Genomic DNA, 13,718 nt, shown 5'->3' on the forward strand with positions numbered 1-13,718 from the left:
TTTTTTTTTAGGATTTTATTTATTTGACAGAGAGAGACACAATGAGAGAGGGAACACAAGCAGGGGGAGTGGGAGAGGGAGAAGCAGGCTTCCCGCGGAGCAGGGAGCCCGACGCGGGACTCGATCCCAGGACCCTGGGGTCATGACCTGAGCCGAAGGCAGACGCCCAACGATGGAGCCACCCAGGCGCCCCTGGTCTTCCACCTTTCAAAGCTGTTTCTCCTTCTACAACTTGGCAATAATAATTTCACTCGATCTATTCCGCTGCTAGCATTCTTTGAGTTAAGACTGGAACGGCTCTTTTCATACTTTAGTCCTACTTGGAACATCCCGTAACGCAGCGTAGGGCCCAGAAGATACCGTTACTTCAGCTCACAGTTGTTGACGTTCCTACTGTAACATCACTTGTCTTGCTGTCCTTACGGTTTCTAATTTGAGGTTTGACCTATTTCGTGACCGTGGCAACAGGGAAAGTAGGTTTTGTGCCTGTAACGTTAGCTAACACACTGTTCAAAGCGCCCTAGAGGCCTGTGGAGGTTTCCTTTGCCTCCTGTTTTGAGGACCAAGAAACAGAACAAGAAAGTTCTTTATCCACAAGAAGTGAAATTTCTGTTTTCTGCAGCAGTTTGCTTACCGCTGTGTTTTCCAACCGCCAACAGGTCGTGAGAAGATACATCCTGGGCTCCGTGGTCGACAGCGAAAAGAACTACGTGGATGCTCTGAAGAGGATTCTGGAGGTACCGAAACGTCGTGTCGCGGGGGAGACTCGGGCCTCCCGGGCCTTTTGCACACCCGCGGGTTTACGCGCGCACACGAGCCATGACGTGATCACAGTGGCGGAAGTCCCAGGACACGCTGAGTGTTGGGTCTGTGTGTGGACGTGAAGAGTCGTGGGGTTTGCGTGAACCGTGACGTACGTGAGGGGATGTCTCCGTATGTTTTCAGCGCACCCTCTAAAGAGCCTGTCCCGTCTTCCCGCGTGTCTTCGTTAGCAGTACGAGAAGCCGCTGTCGGAGATGGAGCCAAAGATCCTGAGCGAGAGGAAGCTGAAGGTGGTGTTCTACCGAATCAAAGAGCTGCTGCAGTGCCACGGCATGTTCCAGATTGCGCTGGCCAGCCGCGTGGCCGACTGGGATTCCGTGGAAACCATCGGGGACGTCTTCGTGGCTTCGGTAATTGCTGGCGGACCCCACCGCCCCACAGAGCTCGCCTGTGCTTTGCCCTGGTTTCCGTGCTCGGGGGGCACCTCACGCTGGGTGTCCGGGTTAGCAGCGGGCCTCGGTGCCGTCTGGGGCCACCGTGGGGTCACAGTGCTGTGCTCAGCGCACACGAGGCGAGGGCTCAGGTGCACGTGGTCAGGACACCATCCGGAGGCTCGCCGGGCGTGTATCTGGGATGCCACCAGCTCTATCCTGTGCCTCACGGCGCAGTGGGAGCAGGGCTTTGGTGGCGAGCCGGGGCCCTGTGGACGGTGTGCCGCTCTGTCCCACTCACCCCCGGGGCAGGTGGGTCTCGCCCTGCTCCCTGTCCCTGTCGGGGGGCAGCGGAAAATACCCACGTGTCCCCTCCAGCCAGTACTCTGTGGCCCGGGCCCTGTTGTGCAGACGCCGTCTCGAGGCCTCTGCTGACACAGGACGCGGGGGCGTGCATTCACGTTTCCCGCCCTGGAAGCCAGCAGCCTCCTATGTGCATCGGCAGTTCTGAGCCCTTTCGTCCGTGTCCCGTTTATGAACCATGTGTATTATGCTTAGTAAGTATTCCGTCTGGACGTGGGAGCTTACGGGAGCAAAGGGGTATCAGATTGAAGGTTCAAGTGGCCGTTTAAGCAAATGCTGTAATAATGACACGAAAAACCTTTTTCCCTATAGAATTGTGTGGGCTTGATGACGTATGTAAATGACAGGATGTGTATAAATTACAGGATGCCTCGAACACAACACGGGAACAGGAGTTCTTACTAAAACATTTGCATGATGCCTTTTGGGGGTCTTTATGGAAAACAAAGAGGAAACTGCATATTTACTTTGCAGTTGCATTTTCTGGCTGTTTTATACGTTCACTGTCTACAATTACTCCATCTTCTTGAAATATTGGCCTTGGCAACATTTTTTTTTAAAAGGAAAAAACCCTAGACAATATATAGTTGAGATGAAAGCATTTTTTCTGTAAGTGACGGTCACATCAGATACCTGCTCATGGATATGCCTGTTTATCTTGAGAATTTGTGGGCTCTTAGGAGAATACCAGAGGGAGGCCTCTTGGTGTTTCTAGGGAAACAGGACAGGGACCAGCGTGGCCCCTCTGCCAGAGAAGCAGGAGGGAATCAGTTTCCTTCCTCCCCCGGAGCATTTCCAGGGGACGCTCAGGGCCCGCCAGGCAGGCTGTAGGGGCCTGCATGGCGTCCTCCTCTGGAGGTGAAATCCAGAGTGAGGACTGACCGGAAGCTAAAGATGGGTGTCTGTAGTCAGGGACACCGCTTAGCTGAAGGCCAGACCGCCAGGGACCTGAACAAGGATGCCGACAAGCACATTGGGGTGAGCGAAGTGAGATCGACCCGCTGTTGAAACAATTCCCAACAAGGTTGCTTAAAGAAGAAGAAAAACCACACGGGGTCGTAATGAAGTGTGTCCTGTGGAAACATCGCAGTGACTGAGAGCTTACTTTTAGGGCAGGTTTTGGATCTTCTATCACGTCCCGGAGGAGGGAGGCCCTGGGCTCTGCGCACTGCTGATAGTTCTCACTGTTCTCTGTTATTTCAGTTTTCCAAATCCATGGTGCTCGATGCCTATAGCGAGTACGTGAATAATTTCAGCACAGCGGTGGCAATCCTCAAGAAAACGTGTGCTACAAAGCCTGCTTTTCTCGAGTTTTTAAAGGTAAGCACTTTTTTTTTCATCTTGGGTTTTCACACCCTCTGATCACAGGTTCCATGTCAAAATACTTTGTAGTGAAGTTTTACCGCACTTTGCTTCTACACATATCGTGTTATTTGTCATAAAGATATTGGTACCGACATGTTGGCTCAGGTCTAGAAACGAAGATGAGTTTTCAGGGGTGGCAGAGCTTTTTGAAAATAACCTTTATTTGCACATCCTTGGAAGGGGGTGGATGGATGGGCAGGCCGAGAGGTAAGGTCCGATCCCAGAGGAAGCTGCCTTTGGCCTCCTGTCCTTCAGCATGGCATTAGGGGCAACAGAAAGAACGTTTGGGATTGGGGTGGAGCTCTCCGGCCCCGTTCGAGTCACGGCAATAAGCTGACCGCCGCAGGACGGGCCCTCCATGGGCCGAGGGCTCTGGTGAGAGGTGAGGTGCGTCTGACGTTGACGATGCGGAGTTGCTGACCTGGGATATTTAGCCACGGTCCGTCACCGTGGCCAGCCACCGGCCCCAGACCTCACTTGCACGAGGCCCCAGTTCCTGTCATAAAACCTTGAGCCAGGGTTTGTCCCTGTTACTTAAATTCTCGAAGCTCCTGCTACCTGCAGCGAGTGGACTCAGGTGACGTTCTCGCTGGCCGGTTACACTGAGGCTGAATTCCCCACCCCCAACCCCTTCCCTGGTCACCAGCCCTCAGCTTCAGGGGTCTCGGTGCTCGGCGGGCTCTCCATATCACAGCACGGCTCCTGGGGGACGGAAACACATTCAGACGTTCCCTGCCTCGGAGGAGGTTGTAACTGTCTTGGCGGACACTGACGGTACTTGGGATGTCAGCCGAGGGGCCAGCCGCAGCCCCCACTGTCAGGTGACCTCCTGCCAGGTGGCCTGGGGACAAGGGCGTGTGTCATCCTGGCCTAGCCTGGGAATTGGTGCCAGGAGGCTGAGTGGCCTTGGTGGTGGTGGGGCTGGGCCCTCGCCCTGCCATCCGACCACACCGCTCCCTTAGCTGGAGACCCCACCCCGGTGTGCAGTGGTCCGGCCCACTGGAGCGTCCCTCCCCGGCTCAGGGAGGCGCGTCGAGGGACTAGGAAGCCCCTGCCACGTGGGAGAGCCGCCCTCGGACCAGACATCCTCTGCCACAGCCGCTCCTGGGGCAGCTCACACAGGACACAGGCCCAGGTCACCCCCACCCCTCACCCCGAGGCCCTCGCCCCCAGAGCCAAGCCTGGACGGCAGTGGCCACCGCAGAGAACTCGCCCCAGTGTGTGGGCCAGGCTGCTTTTAAGGGCCCTGGCAACTCCTATTTGGGGTTCTGGGGTATTTTTCTTGTTTTTTTTAAAGATTTTATTTATTTGAGAGAGAGTAAGTGAGAGAGACAGCACAAGCAGGGGGAGTGGGAGAGGGAGAAGCAGGCTCCCCGCTGAGCAGGGAGCCCGATGCGGGGCTCGATCCCAGGACCCTGGGATCATGACCTGAGCCGAAGGCAGATGCTTAACGACTGAGCCACCCAGGCGCCTCTTTATTTTTTTGTAAATGCAGTTTTCAGGTGGTTGTAGAATCTCAGAAACTAGCTCAGTCCCTAGAAGGTTGAAATGCGTTTGTAAATGGACAAACCCTGCCTGGCAGTCAGAGGTGGCCCGTAAAGCATCGAATGCAAACACGCTCTGGACTCAGAGGTGCAAGCATGTGTGTGGTGCAATCCAGGTGTGGGGAGGATTTTGCGGCAAATCTGCACGCACTGTCTCCGTTGAGTGAAGACGGGCGTGGGCTCTGGGCCTGCCGAGGCATCTGTGTTGTGGTGGGACCGAGGTGGGGACCCCCGCAGCCCCGAAGCGCGAGTAAGCCGGGCTTCTCCCCACAGCAGTGCCAGGAGTCCAGCCCCGACCGCGTCACGCTCTACAGTCTGATGATGAAGCCCATACAGAGGTTCCCACAGTTCATTCTGCTGCTCCAGGTAAGGACGCACACCTTTCCCAGCATCTGCCTGAAAGCCACGTCTGTGCTCCCGGTTCTGCCTCCGGCCTCCTCCGTCCTTCCCCGAGCGGTTACGGGGGGGCAGAGTCGGGGGGTGCAGGCCCCGAGCGTGGACACGGCCGCGGACCCTCACCAGCCGGCTCCTGCAGGGGCGGAGGGGGCCGGACGCGGGTTCCTGGGGACAGAAAGGAATCTGCCCCCTTCTGGGGCGGGGTCTAGGTCAGGGTCTGGGTCTGGGGTCTGGTGGAAAAACGATCCACCCTCTGTGGCCAGAGGGGACGGGGGGCTCGGGAGCCCAAGTCACGATTCGGGCAAACCGTGCCTGTCGTGAGCGCGGTCTGCAGACGGTGCGTGGAGAGGCTCGCCCGTGGACCCCAAGTGGTTGAAAACTAAGAGCATTCAAATTGGTGCATGTGTTGTTTCCGACAAACCTGGTTTTGAGGGCAGATGTGACGCATTCCACGTGGCGCTCGGTCTGTGTGCAGGCCCTGTCCTCCCCAAAGCCGGGGGCCCCGCCGCACAGAGGCGGATGGCGGGCTGCCTGAAGTGGCATTTCTGAGGTCAGTCCGCGCCGGCTCAGATTCCTCAGGCGGCTCGGCGTGGCTTGCGTTTGGGAATGCAGCAAAGGTGAACGGCGACATCGTCCCTGGAAATGGGCCGGCACTCGGCATCGTTGCCGAGGCCCCTTCCCTTGAGGTTGTGGTTGCTGTTGTGGCCGTCCAAGTCTGTGAGAAGCGGACCTGCTAGGTAAAGTGCTCACAAAACCGAGGGCGAAAGCACACACACGTCAGACTGTTCGTATCAGCTGCTTCCATGGCTAGTCTCATGGGCTGTTTCTGTCTTCCTCTCTTCCACGTTCCTTTTCCAGCGAGTGTCCAGTTATCATATGTACATATTAGATCCAGTTTCTGGTTTCCAACGTCCGTGTTAGAGTGTTAATAACAGAAGCTGTTTGCTTTCCCCTAAAATCAAAATATCCAGAAAATGTGTTTTATTCCTCCAGTTGTCCGGTATTTACCGAGCTCTTCAAATGTGGGAGGCTCCAGGTGGGTAGTTCGGTGAGGAAGGAAGACGGTAGGGAACCAGTTAGACAGTTCCTTCTTTAGCGAGGTGGGGACACAGGGACCAAGGGCAAAGACATAACCGCCTTATAACCCACGTGGCGCACGTTCAAACTCACATGCAGACTGTGCTTGGTGACGTGCTAGTGAATGCCTGGTTATCACTGGTCACCCACGACCCTGCTGGGTTTTCACGCCTCGCTCATGAATAGTTTCTTGTTCTTAGTTAATTAAAGTTGAGTGTAGTTTTCAATCTAGCTCGTCAGCTTTTGGCCATTAATAAATCATGGCAAACCTTTGGCCCAGGTGTTTACCAAATTATATATTTTTAGAAAGGGTGGGAAGGCCGTGGGAAAGAACAGAAGCATGAGCCCCGCGCCGGCCGGGAGCAGGGGCGTGGTCCTGGGCGGCATTTCTCGGAGTTCGGCCTGAGGGCTCTGCACTGGAAGAAGGTGTGGTGTGCTGTGGCCCCCGGCTGCCTGTGGGCTCGGTGAGGTCAGTCCCTGTGTGTGCTCCCTCCTCCCTCCCCGTCTACCTGGGCACCAGGAGGCTCACCGGAGAGCTCCCGGGTTTCTGTGAGTGGCTTCCCTGGCAGGCGAGGGGGTGGCTCAGGGCGCGTCTGGGGCACTTAGGAAGATGCACGGTTGGACTCAGAGGGTGCAGTCTGTGCGGCTGACAGAATTGCGTGGGTCGCCCAGGGACCCTGCTCTCAGTGAAGATGCTCCGGGAGCTGTTGCCTGAGGGGGACGCGGGGGCTGGTGGCCGGGCTGGAAGACGGGGCGGGCGTGTTCCCTCCCTCCCCAGTTCTGCTCTGCGCACGTGGGGAGGGATGGCATGGGGCCCGGCGTGCTTCCTTCCCCTTCCTTTGGCCCATCAGGCACCTGCTCTCCCTGTCTCTGCACTGATCCCAGCTCTCCTGGGCCCTGTTACTGGTGGTGCTGGGACCCCACAGCCTTCCCTGATCCAGGGTAAAGCTGCATGGCCCCGGCTTTTCCGGGCCCGCTGGTTTGGGACACGTGGTCCCGTAGGACTCTCTGTCTCACTGTATCCTGCTGCCGTTCTCTGTCCCGTGTTGGGCCAACATGAGTCTCAGTCTGGACAGAACGACAGACGTCCCTTTTTCCTTACTCGGTTCTCTCCCGGCATCTGGAGGACCCCCTGCCCCCCTCCACAGCTCCGCTGCTGTGGTGCTCGTCCTGGTCGTGCTCAGGTCCCAGGCTGGCTCCGCCAGCTCGTGACTTTGGAGCCAGAATTGTCGTGACATGACTTCGTGGCCTTGATAGGATTTGAAGTGATTCGTAGGGAAACAGGCGTGTACAGCACGGTATATATGGTCCTTTCAGACCGGAAATATGTCATCGCTTCTGGAGGGTTGGTTTCTTCAGACGAAAAGCGGGTCACAAGCTGAGGGCCCAGTGGCATTCCCACGCCAGCTGAGCGGGCGTCAGCTTCGGGGCGGCCGGGCGAGAAGGGTGCTTCCGCCCGCGTCTGACTCCGTCAGCAGAAGTCGGTGTGGTCTGCGTGAGCCAGCTGAGACACACTAAGGGTCCGGTGGAAAAGTGAGGTGACCCCCTCGGGACTGTCACTTAGATGTTGCTCCTGAATGCCGACTCCCGCGATGGATGCACATGGCGCCGTTTTGTCGGTCACCAGATTGTCGCTCCCTCGTCCTCCGTGCAACCTCCGCTTCCCTTGGTGACCCTGCGGACACGGACGGGAGGGTGTGTGGCTCCCTTGCAGCAGGGATGGGGTGGAGGCACAGGAGTAATGCCGCCCACTTCGCATTTGGAAGCCGACCTTCGGGGCCTGGGTCCGCTGGTCCGACTCGGGTTGAGAGAGACAGGCCGGAGTTACCTTGAACGTAGCTACAGAGGGTGGGATGTTTCTCAGATGTGGCACGTTCGTATTTGTGGTGCCCTTTATTGGGAATTGCTGTTTTTTTTTCCATTAGCAAAGCCATTTAATGAGTTCATTTTGTTTTTGCAAAAGGAGCTGTTCCAGTGTGTATCCAAATCGTGAGTCACTTGGCTTATTACTCTCTCCCCGGTGCTTATTTTATCCTCCCCCAGAAGTAGCTGATGCGGCCGTCAGACATCGCGGCTCCTAGCTGGGAGCGTGCGTGGGCAGCCACCTGCGCCCTCGGAACCAGCAGTCACACGTCTCCTTTTCACCGTCTTTCTCCCCCAGGACATGCTGAAGAATACATCCAAAGGCCACCCTGACCGGCTGCCCCTTCAGATGGCGCTGACAGAGCTGGAAACCTTAGCGGAGAAGCTGAATGAGAGAAAGAGAGATGCCGACCAGCGCTGCGAGATCAAGCACGTCGCCAAAGCCATTAACGAGAGATACCTGAACAAGGTTGACCGAGGCTTCTCAGTCTGTGCTGGGATTCAGTTTGCTTTGTACTAACAAGCCGCCATTCTTCCCGCCACTTGCTACTAATCTTCTGGAAGCTTTGCAGTGATGCCGCGGCCCAGGGCCCTGCCTCAGAAGTCGATGGAGAGCATCGGGCGGGTCCGGGCGCGTTTTCTCGGGGAAGGGGCTCCCACAGTCACAAGACCCTCACACGGTCTGAATCTTACTGCCAAAATGCGGTGTTTCCTCTTAGATGGTCGTAATCAAAGCAGAGGATGTTACATACGTTCTTATCTGTACCTGTCTTTGCATGGACTAAGCTGTGTTTATCATGGAAACGTGAGGAAAATACAGCATGAAAGCAGTTCCTAGGCTGTATTTCTGCTTTATATTGACAAGTCCTCTTCCTGCAACAGCAAGCTGATTTTATGTAGACTTCACCATACTTACTTACAGCCCTGGTCCACAAGAAGAGGTTCATTGATAGAAGCGGTGTTAAATAATTCCATATCGTATTTATCATTGCTAAAATCACTTTCATTTCTGTCTGTAGGGGTAATTTCCTACCAGATAGTGACAGTCAGTGGCTTAACTATAAGAACTTTAATACATTTTGAGGAACAGGTTTTTCCTGATCTTCTAAATGATTTATATAGGAATTTCTATGAGCTGAAAATTACGTTAAGTGATGGTTATGTTGTTTAGGATCCTGCTTGCCTGTGGTAACAGTGCTTGCAAATCTGTGGGGACAGAGTAAGGCCGATGAGGAAGTGGTGTGTGTCCCTTGCTAGCGATCCCAAACCTGTGCACGCAGTCTCATCATCCCCGTGAGCATGTCAAGAATAGGTTGACCATGAGCCTGGCTACTGCAGATAAAGGATCAGAACACCGTCTGGGTGTTCAGACCATCTGAACATGAATTCCCCATGTTCCTTTGGGCTGAATTGTTGTAAGTCTGACTTCTATATGACTTACCATACTAATGAGTACAAAGCATCTCTGCAAAGGACCAAAGGTACTGTGTTTGGCTCAGTGAAATGAAATATGGCGTATCACAAGAAGCTAAGATGTTTTCTTAATTATGCTATCCTTTGGAACACGAAAATCCCCGAGTAGCTATTGCACTTACATAAAACATTCTGGTCGGCATAGAGTTATAAATAACAATGGTTGGCCGGCTGTGGATGAGAGTCTGTAAGGAATGGAGCTTATACTGGGGCAAGTCATTTAAAGAGAAGGAGTATGACTGACAGGTGAAAACAAATGAGCCCTCCTTTGCTGAGTCAGTATCTGTTAGCTGGAGGAATTGTGTTTACAAGGGCTGGGTTAGACTCCTTACACCGTTTAGAATAGCTCCAAACACTGTCCATGAAACTATGTAGTTAAAAAAAAAAAAAAAAGCCACTCTCAGAATTCTGCGTAGTATACACATAAAGTACGATTGGAAGTGCATGAATTCTCTGTAAAGGGGAAAATCTGCAAAGTTTTGATGCTTTATGCTCCTGTATTTTGTAAGACTTTCGCTCACCCTTTTTCTTCTTTTGATGAACTCGATTGCGGGAAGCATGTCAAGTGTGACTTTGAATGTTCAGCTTCTCAGCAGTGGGAATCGGTACCTCGTGCGATCCGACGATATGATAGAAACCGTTTACAACGACAGAGGGGAGATCATTAAAACCAAGGAGCGCCGCATCTTCATGCTGAGCGATGTGTTAATGTGCGCCACGGTCAGTGCACGGTGAGCATGCGCCTAGGTCGCGGGATCGGCTCTGTGCCCGGGAACGTGCCGCGTCCCAGATGCGTGGACGGCTCCGCTAATGCTCCCATTCAAGCTGCCCCGATATGTGCGCAGAACTTCGTCACCTCGTCCTGTGATGAAGGGGAACCAGGACCTAAACAGGCGTATTTTTATTTTATTTTTTAATTTTTTTAAAGTGATTTTATTTATTTGAAAGAGAGCACAGGCAGGGGCAGCAGTGGGGGGCGGGGGGAGAAGCAGGCTCCCCGCCGAGCAGGGAGCCCGATGCGGGGCTCCATCCCAGGACCCCGAGATATGACCTGAGCTGAAGGCAGACGCTTAACCCACTGAGCCACCCAGGCGCCCCTAGACAAGTGTATTTTTAAACGGGTCCAGTGTTAAGTCACAAGGTCACTGCTGGAGGAAATTCGGGACGAATGGTATATTTTTCTTTAAACGTAAGGCCAATGTTGGAACCAGAAACTGCATTGTGTTTCTTTTATTTCCCTCCTAAATCACTCTACAGTCTTGTTGTGATCATTGTTCACATCCTTTCTCTTTAGCTGCCTCCCTGTGGAGACGTTTTTGGTAAGCGTTTTTCTTGTATGATTATATCGGTGGCGTTTATATTCACTGTGAACCAAGAAAATGAGTGCATACCACTTCATCATTTCTTATCCTTAAAGTCATTTACCATCAGGACTGCTCCCTAACACCTAGAATGTTGTAGCTGGTTGACGATATCTGAGGAGTTAGTGTCTTCAGGTAGAGAGGGACGGTAAGGGAACTGAGGCAGACGTGAATGTTTTGAGCTGAGTGCCCTGGGTGCTTTATCAAGTAGCGCACGTTGGCGTGGTGTCCTGAGCAGCTCATCATGGCTTGAGAGGCCCCGTTAAACTCTCAGGAGTTGGGGATGCAGTTGCCAAACCGCTGGCAGCTCGAACTCGTCCACTCCGGGGGTTGACAGCACAGAGACTGGCCCGTGAGACAGGCAGGGCTCCCTCTCCCAGCAGGAGCTGGGTGTTAGGCCTCCGTGAGCACATCACCGGGTGGGAGCCAGCATGTGTGCCTGTGGTCCTCCCGTGGTGGCCGCCCTGTGGTGCTGAGGAGCCCCAGCAGGGAGTCCGGGGCGGGGCTGGGCATCCAGGGGCTCATGCTGTGCAGCCCGGGTTCCAACCTTCTCAGGGCTCCGGAGAATCACCCCATCTCGCCGAGCCTCACGCCCACGCTCTGCAGAGTAATGGTGGGGAAGCCAGCCATCCCTGGGACTCCTGGGAGGGTCTGGCCAGGGACCACTGTCAGGCCCTTCAGCTCTGCGCCTGGCACGGTGCTGCCTGGTAACTATCTGTTTTTATTATGGTTCCTCCTCGTCCTCACCTGCTCTGAGGCAGCTACAGAATAAATCTGCAAAATATGCCAGTTTTTTTAAAGATTTTATTTATTAGAGAGGAGAGAGCATGAGTGGGGGAGGGGCAGAGGGAGAGAGAGAATCTCAAGGAGACTCCGCGCTCAGCACGGAGCCTCATGCGGGGCTCGATCTCACGACCCCGATATCATGACCTGAGCCAAAATCAAGAGTCAGACGCTTAAGCGACTGAGCCACCCCCCAGGCGCCCCAAGTGCTCCTCAGTCAGTTTGGGTCTTTTGAAATTTTATGTCATTTTAAAAACCTCAAGCTGACAAATACACTTCCAAGATGAACAAGAAGTGGATGAACTCTTAAAAATGGATTTATCTGTGTTCACTACCAGGGTTGTTCCTTAAAATAACACCCGGGCTGTGGCAGGGATCCCGGGTTCGGATGACCTTCTACAAAGTGAGGAAAGGGCAACAGTTCAGTTCCCACTGACGTGTTCTCAGCGACACCCCCAGGAGGCAGTGAAGGGACGACCCACTTTGGTCAGGCTGAAGTGTTCAAATGGCCCCAAGGGTTATCAGAACAGCAGGGTCCCCCAAACCTCTGTAGGAGTGAGGATTTTAGATTACAACGGGATGAGTAGAAATTGGGGCCAGGTTCATGGGCCTCTCTTTTTATGTAGAGAGCACACCTAACTTACAGAACACGCAGTCTTTCTTACTCAGTGTCTGAGTTCTGCCTTCTCCTCCTTCCCCTTCCCACGCAGACTAGACATTGAAAAGTAAAGCCCTTTGGGCGCCTGGGTGGCTCAGTTGGTTAAGCAACTGCCTTCGGCTCAGGTCATGATCCTGGAGTCCCGGGATCAAGTCCCACGTCAGGCTCCCTGCTGAGCAGGGAGTCTGCTTCTCCCTCTGACCTTCTTCCCTCTCGTGCTCTCTCTCTCATTCTCTCTCTCTCAAATAACTAAATAAAATCTGAAAAAAAAAAAAAAAAAGAAAAGTAAAGCCCTCTAACATCAGAGGGAAGTTGGAGTGCTTGGGTACCAGTTGGCTTCCAACACGCCAAGTATTTCGGTTTAAAGAATAGTCTCCGGCATTTTGGTTATTCCTGTCTACATTTTGATTGGAAAAAATATGTATATCTTGAAGAAAGCAAATTGTGATAATCATCAGAGTAAGGAACAGTGATTGTCTTGCCAGGGGGGTGGGGGGGGCGGGTTCCTGGCACATGGAGGGCCTCAGGCTGCTGGTAACCTTGTAGCCTTGAGTAGGTGCTGGTCAAGGAGGTGTCTGCTCTAGCATTTTCCGCCTATCTGAACAGCCATGCTTTGTGTGTTTCTCTTCATGTATGCTCCATTTTATGGTAAAAGGAGAAAAAAAATCTACATAGGTCATGGGATTTTTTCATTTAATTTATACATAATAAGTATTTTAATCATGGAGCATAATGACAAGATTTAATTTTATTAAAATAGTTACACTATAACTGAGAGTAAAAAAGGAACTTTGATACGAAATAACCAGAGAATATCTCTGCACATAGGAGATTTTCCTGTTAACAGTATTTGCCAGAACGCATGAGAATCTTGGCTCAAGTATCCATCAGGGAGCCTCCAGCATGTTCCTTTTAAGCTTTTATGGGAACATGAGAGTTTTCTGGGAGATCAGCATCCCGTGTTCTCCCGTCTTCCAAGATTAGGCAGTGAAGAGTTCCTACCATCCACTGGGAGGCCACTTTACAGAACCAAATGGTAACTGTGTGTAAGAAAGGCAGAAGCAGGATGTGTTTCTCACTTGAATATCTAAGGGATGAAAAGTATCCTGACTAACACCTGTAATGAATCATAACATCCTGATGCCTCCTCCTTTCAGCACCTCGGACAGCAACACGCTAATGTCAGCCAGCCAAAGGTATTTATTAAAGTGGAGCGTTCCTCTTGGACACGTGGAAGTAATAGAGTATAGCAAAAACGATGGTGCTGGAGAAAACAGGTGTCCCCCTGTGCACCCACCCGAGAGCCTGGCGGTGGTCGCCAACGCTAAGCCAAGTAAGTGACGCTTTACTAATGTGCGTGCGCGTCTTGGGGCCGGCGTCAGCGCCAACCGGATAGGCCCTGTTTCCTCGGCCTCGGCAGCATCCAAGGATCCACGGAAATGGTCAGGCTGTTGAACGATACCATCTTTGGAGCCTGTACTTTATGTTGGCTGATAAATGTAGACAGATAGGCCCACTGGACCCTCATCTTTGAGCTTGTCCCCACTGGTGTGCATCCTTTGGGTTTACAGGGAACCCCGCCATGTAGGATGCGTTCAGTCTCCCCAGGTCTGATTTCTCTTCTGCGTTTCCCAGTTCAGAG

General features: G+C 53.2%; 1 protein-coding gene across 1 annotated transcript in view; it reads left to right on the forward strand.

The window, feature by feature from the left end:
* ARHGEF10 (Rho guanine nucleotide exchange factor 10) overlaps positions 1–13,718 on the forward strand; it is an 85,134-nt gene that overhangs the window by 52,141 nt on the left and 19,275 nt on the right. The window contains exons 12-18 of the mRNA XM_081812879.1: positions 660–737; positions 993–1,172; positions 2,760–2,876; positions 4,739–4,831; positions 8,100–8,270; positions 9,860–10,005; positions 13,234–13,414. Coding sequence (XP_081669005.1) covers positions 660–737; positions 993–1,172; positions 2,760–2,876; positions 4,739–4,831; positions 8,100–8,270; positions 9,860–10,005; positions 13,234–13,414 — 966 coding nt within the window. The remainder of the gene's footprint in view (positions 1–659; positions 738–992; positions 1,173–2,759; positions 2,877–4,738; positions 4,832–8,099; positions 8,271–9,859; positions 10,006–13,233; positions 13,415–13,718) is intronic.

This window comes from Leptonychotes weddellii, chromosome 2 (assembly GCF_054177405.1).
Source record: "Leptonychotes weddellii isolate Sample4059 chromosome 2, ASM5417740v2, whole genome shotgun sequence".
In the NCBI taxonomy this organism is placed as follows: Eukaryota; Metazoa; Chordata; class Mammalia; order Carnivora; family Phocidae; genus Leptonychotes; species Leptonychotes weddellii.